This window comes from Centruroides sculpturatus, unplaced genomic scaffold (genome assembly GCF_000671375.1).
Source record: "Centruroides sculpturatus isolate CEXI.00-Female unplaced genomic scaffold, Cexi_2.0 scaffold750, whole genome shotgun sequence".
NCBI lineage: Eukaryota > Metazoa > Arthropoda > Arachnida > Scorpiones > Buthidae > Centruroides > Centruroides sculpturatus.
In genome coordinates this window covers 19225-24880 of record NW_019384899.1, presented here as the reverse complement: position 1 = coordinate 24880, position 5656 = coordinate 19225, and the positions used below count along the sequence as shown (strand labels likewise).

Here is a 5656-nt window from a genome sequence, read left to right as displayed (position 1 = left end):
TCTAGATTATAAGAATTAGATATATTTAGATTTCCATCACTTCTTTTAAAATAAAAATTCTAACAATAAAATTAATGTAAATTTTATTTAAATTGAATTCAGTGTAAATTACTATTAAACTAAATTTTTTGCTATGTTTTATTAATAAATATTGATAGTATAAGTCAATACCATCATCATAATTTTATTTTTAAATACAATATGATCATATTAAAACATATATGTTTAATTATTTTATCATCAGATATAAAACAAATGTAATTTTTTTCATTTTTCTATCTGGATTGCCGATATCATTTATAAATTTCCATGTATAGTTCATTCATGGACATGAAGAGTAGCCACTCGTTTAAACCACTTGTTACAAACTTTACACATATAAACTCTTCGAACTGTATCATGAATCACCTGTTGATGTCTGCGCTACATTTTGCTTTCCTCTGCTTATTTGAAAGAAATCTAAACAATCAAACGTCTGTATATTTACTTTTACAATTTGGTACCACACAATAACACATTCATTAAAGGTTTGAGTACTTATATACGTAATAATAGTCGACTCACACAGGAACTACGTGTGAAGTGTAGTCTATCGATAAGTCCCAAAATGGCCACTGCCGCATAGAATCACGAGAGCGTGTCCTGACCTTCTTATATAAACCTTGAATAAATGTGGAGAGCGGGTTGAGACGCGACTTCGCAAGAGAAGCGAGATGACGGTTGAAAAAGAACGCGCGAAAATACGGAAGACGAAAAAGAAATCCTACATTTGTTTTTTTTATAATAATCACAATATTTTAATGTAATTTGTATTCCTTAAACGTTTCTGTTATCCAAATCTTTCTTCTCGCAATTAAAGTTTTTCAGAGACAAAAAAAAGTCTCATAAAAGTGGGGGCTCGCACGGGATAGGAATAGGCTTAACTCGAGGAGATTTGACGAACTGCGCTTTGGTTTTGTGAGTACGCTAAACATTTCTGTTTTTGTGAAAATTTCAACGTTGGAGAGTCCGAATACATCGGCATTCTAAAAGGACTTTGATTTACGTTTCGGCAAACCATGAGTAGTTCTAAAATTCTACTTTTAAGATGGCAACGCTCGTAGAAATTATCTGCGAAACACTAAAGTCGACCTCGACAAGTTTGATAAAATTGTTGCATCAACTTGTATTCGAAGAGGTTGGAGATAGGAATAACAGAAAAAGATTGAGAACCTTTGGATGGAAAATTGAATCCACCAAAGAGGATGAAAACCAGAAAAGAAAATGCATTATATTAACTAAGGAGAACTTTCGATTAAACGACCTAGTTGTTTTGTGCAAATTATTAAATGTTAAATATGACGAAATCGTCGAAAGGCTTGTTCTTTCTCTTTCTGATTTAAAATCATTACAATCAAATCTGATCTTGGCAGACGTTGTACCGAAGACGAAGATGTATTAGAATTGTTGATCAATAAAAAATATAAAACAATGGGATCGGTAAAAATATAGCCTGATGAGGCTCTAACGGCGAAATGCATTTGAAGAATCTTTTGGAAAATTTTTGGAGAAGTTTGAAAATAATAAAAGAAATAACAAAGATACTATACTTCAGCCAACGTTAATTATTTGTCTGCTGATATANTAACGTTAGTCGGTACTTATAGGTTAAGAGGACGCCAGTCGGAAATAGCGATCAAAGTCACAATTTCGAATAAAAATATCAAAATGACAATAGACTAGTAAATTTAAATCTAAAAAGAAAAAAAGTTACTGATAAGGTTGTAAAGATGAAAAAAAAATTAATTAGGATGATAGATATCGCCTATTTGCCGGTTAAAGTCCAGATACGTATACCGTCATGGCAGCTCATCTCTGATTCCAGCTAACAAAAGGAAACAGTGGGACGCATGTTCTAACCTAACCTAACCTATACTATTAATTTGATTGGTAATAATTATGGTAATTTATTAGAATAGGTTAGGTTAGGCTAGAACGTGCGTCCCCACTGAACTGGCGTCCTCTTAACACATAAGTACCCGTTTTTCATCATTAAGTAATTTCATTATTTCTATTTATGTGTGTTTTGTACAGTGAGCAATGCCAAGAAAACGCATAGGGGCTGATTTGCGCCGTAATACAAGTAGATCTAGAAGCATGAAAAATAGAAGATCCCAAAGAACCGAAGAACAAATCCAGCAACAAAATACTGATGCACGTATGAGCATGGCGCAATTGCGTCAAGAACAATCAGAAGATACACGAGCTGAATGCAATGAAGTAATAAGATTAGAACGACGACAATCACGCCGTTTCACAGTCAATAGACGCAGAACAAATGACCAACAACACCAACAGGTACATCGAGCATTTACATCTGATTCATTCCTGCGTCTAGCATCCAAGTATGAGCCCGATATTGAATATTATGCTCATTCAAAAGTGGTAATTAGTGCTATGGACAAGGAATGTCTGCATTGTCATGCTCTCAAATTCAAAAATGAGCCAGCTGGGATGTGTTGCACGTCAGGAAAAGTGCAACTACCTGAAATTGAAACACCACCTGAACCATTGAACAGTTTACTTATTGGCACGGATCCAGATTCTAACGTGTTCCTGAAGTCAATTCGAACATTCAATTCATGCTTTCAAATGACATCGTTCGGAGCAACAGAAATAGTTCGAAATACTAATGCAAATAGTCAACAATACAATTCTACATTCAAAATCAGAGGCCAAGTTTATCATAAAATGGGCTCATTGCTGCCAATGCCAAACGAACCACATAAATTTTTACAAATCTACTTCATGGGCGGCGAGGATTCCGGAAGCGCACTTGCCAATCGCGTGAATTCACGTTGTCACTATAATAACCTTGATTCATTTTTTGCCAGACGCATCATCAGCAAGCTAGACGCTCTATTGAACAAGCACAATGAATTGTTGAAAATATTCAAATCACATATGCACAAATTACAAAGCGATAATCACGCTATTGTCATTAATCCTGATAAAACACCAGCTGGAGAGCATATTCGTAGATTCAATGCACCTGTTGTTGATGACGTTGCTGGAATCATGGTTGGCGATCGTACAGGTGCACGAGAAATTGTGATTCGTAAAAGAAATAATAATCTTCAGTTCATTGCTGATACACATCATTTATATGACGCTCTCCAATATCCGCTAATATTCTGGAAGGGACAAGACAGATATTGCATATACATAAAACAACGAGATCCCGTATCAGGTACTTCATTTATTATGAACTTGATCATTAATCATTTAACAAAACAATTACATTATTGAACGTAATTAATTTAAATTAATATTTATGAATATATTATTACAGGAGCTGAAACAAACAAGAACGTTAGCTCAAAGGATTATTATGCGTACCGATTAATGATTAGACGCGGCCTGGACAACGTCATTCTACGATGTCGTGAGCTTTGTCAACAATTCATGGTCGACATGTACGTGAAGATAGAGGGCAAACGACTACGATACTTACGATATAATCAACTCAAGCTGCGTGCGGAAGAGTACAGTCACTTGCGAGACGCTATTAACAACAACGCCAACGTCGCCAAAATTGGTAACTCTGTCATTTTACCATCATCGTACGTAGGCAGTCCACGTCATATGCAAGAATATATACAGGATGCTCTGACTTTCGTGCGTGAATATGGACGACCGTGTTTATTTATCACATTCACATGTAATCCGAAATGGCTAGAGATTACATCTTTGCTATTGCCTGGCCACAATGCAATACATCGTCATGACATTACAGCACGTGTGTTCAGACAAAAGTTGAAGTCTTTAATAACTTTCATTACTAAATTACATGTATTCGGTCCCACACGTTGATTGCTGTATTCGGTTGAGTGGCAAAAGCGAGGATTATCTCATGCACACATTTTGGTTTGGTTAATCGACAAAATCCGTCCTGAAGAAATCGATAGTATCATTTCTGCGGAAATTCCAGATCCGTCTACTGACCAACTGCTGTTTGATATTGTTACAGCAAACATGATCCATGGTCCATGCGGTACTCTTAATCGTTCATCGCCTTGCATGACAGATGGAAAATGTACTAAAAATTTCCCTAAAGATTTCACTAATGATACGATCACAAATGTTGACGGATATCCGATATATCGTCGAAGAAATCCCGATAATGGCGGACAATCATTTATTAAAAATATCAGCAACACAGACATTGACATTGACAATCGTTGGGTGGTGCTGTATTCGCTTCTGCTCAGCAAGACATACAATGCTCATATTAATGTTGAGTTCTGCAGTTCTGTGAAGAGCATCAAATACATTTGCAAGTATGTCCATAAAGGCAGTGATATGGCTGTGTTTAGAGTGGAAAATACTAATGTGAATGCTCCTCCAGTGAATAAAAACGATGAAATAATGCTCTACCAAATTAATCGGTACATCAGCTCCAATGAAGCTGCTTGGCGTATCTTTGGTTTTCCAATTCATGAACGGGATCCAGCAGTTGTTCAGTTAGCCGTTTATCTTGAAAACGGTCAGCGTGTATTTTTCACGAACGAGACAGCGATTGATCGTGCTATAAATCCACCTGAAACTACACTCACTGAATTTTTTAAATTGTGTAATCATGCAGATGATTTTGGTGCCTTTGCACGAACATTACGCTATTAACAAGTACCACGTTATTTCACATGGGCTCAAACAAAAAAATGGATGCCCCTTCAAGCAAGGCTCACCAGTTGATGCATGTCTCAATTTATTTAAATCAAACGCCTTGGGCCATTATTTACAGTCAATCCAAGACACACTGAGTGCTTTTATCTTCGACTGTTGTTGGTTAATGTTACTGGCCTATTATCATTTCAAGATATACGTAAAGTGAATGGGCAACAGTATCCAACGTATAAAGATGCATGCCTTGCACTCGGCTTGCTGGAAGACGACAACCAATGGGAATGTATGCTTGCTGAAGCTGCATTGAACTTTACAGCAATACAAATTCGTCTACTATTCGCTATAGTGTTGACTACATGTTTCCCAGCCCGAGCACAGATATTGTGGGATAATCACAAAGATTCAATGACTGATGATATATTGCATCAACATCGAACACGGTGCAACGATCTAATGATAACATTCAGCGACGCTATGTACAATGAAGCATTGATTGCTATTGAGGATCTTTGCATTGTCATTGCCAACTTATCACTCAGTCATTTTGGTATGAATTCGCCAAATCGAACTGCATCTGATTTAATGAACACTGAAATGAGTCGTGAACTGCAGTACAACACTGTAGAAATGGCAGCGATTGTTACTCGCAACGTCCCACTGATGAATGACGAACAAAGAACCATTTATGACCGCATTATGCTCGCAGTTTCAGCAGGACAAGGTGGGTTCTTCTTTTTGGATGCACCGGGTGGAACTGGCAAAACATTCCTTATTTCGCTAATTCTTGCTGAAATACGATCAAATAATGGCATCGCATTGGCCGTTGCATCATCGGGCATTGCGGCAACTTTATTGGATGGAGGCAGAACAGCTCATTCAGTATTTAAGCTGCCACTAAATATTCAAAATAACCCTGACGCAGTATGCAACATTAAAAAACAATCGTCCATGGCCACCGTGCTGATACAGTGTAAAATTATCATCTGGGATG

General features: G+C 36.8%; 1 protein-coding gene and 1 pseudogene across 1 annotated transcript; both read left to right on the top strand.

The window, feature by feature from the left end:
- Positions 1-2436: 2436 nt before the first annotated feature.
- On the top strand, positions 2437-3310 carry LOC111631460. Its single transcript, XM_023375707.1, has one exon. The coding sequence runs from the start codon at positions 2437-2439 to the stop codon at positions 3286-3288; it is 852 nt and encodes a 283-aa protein (XP_023231475.1). The 3' UTR covers positions 3289-3310.
- LOC111631451 overlaps positions 3297-5656 on the top strand; it is a 13494-nt pseudogene continuing 11134 nt past the window's right edge.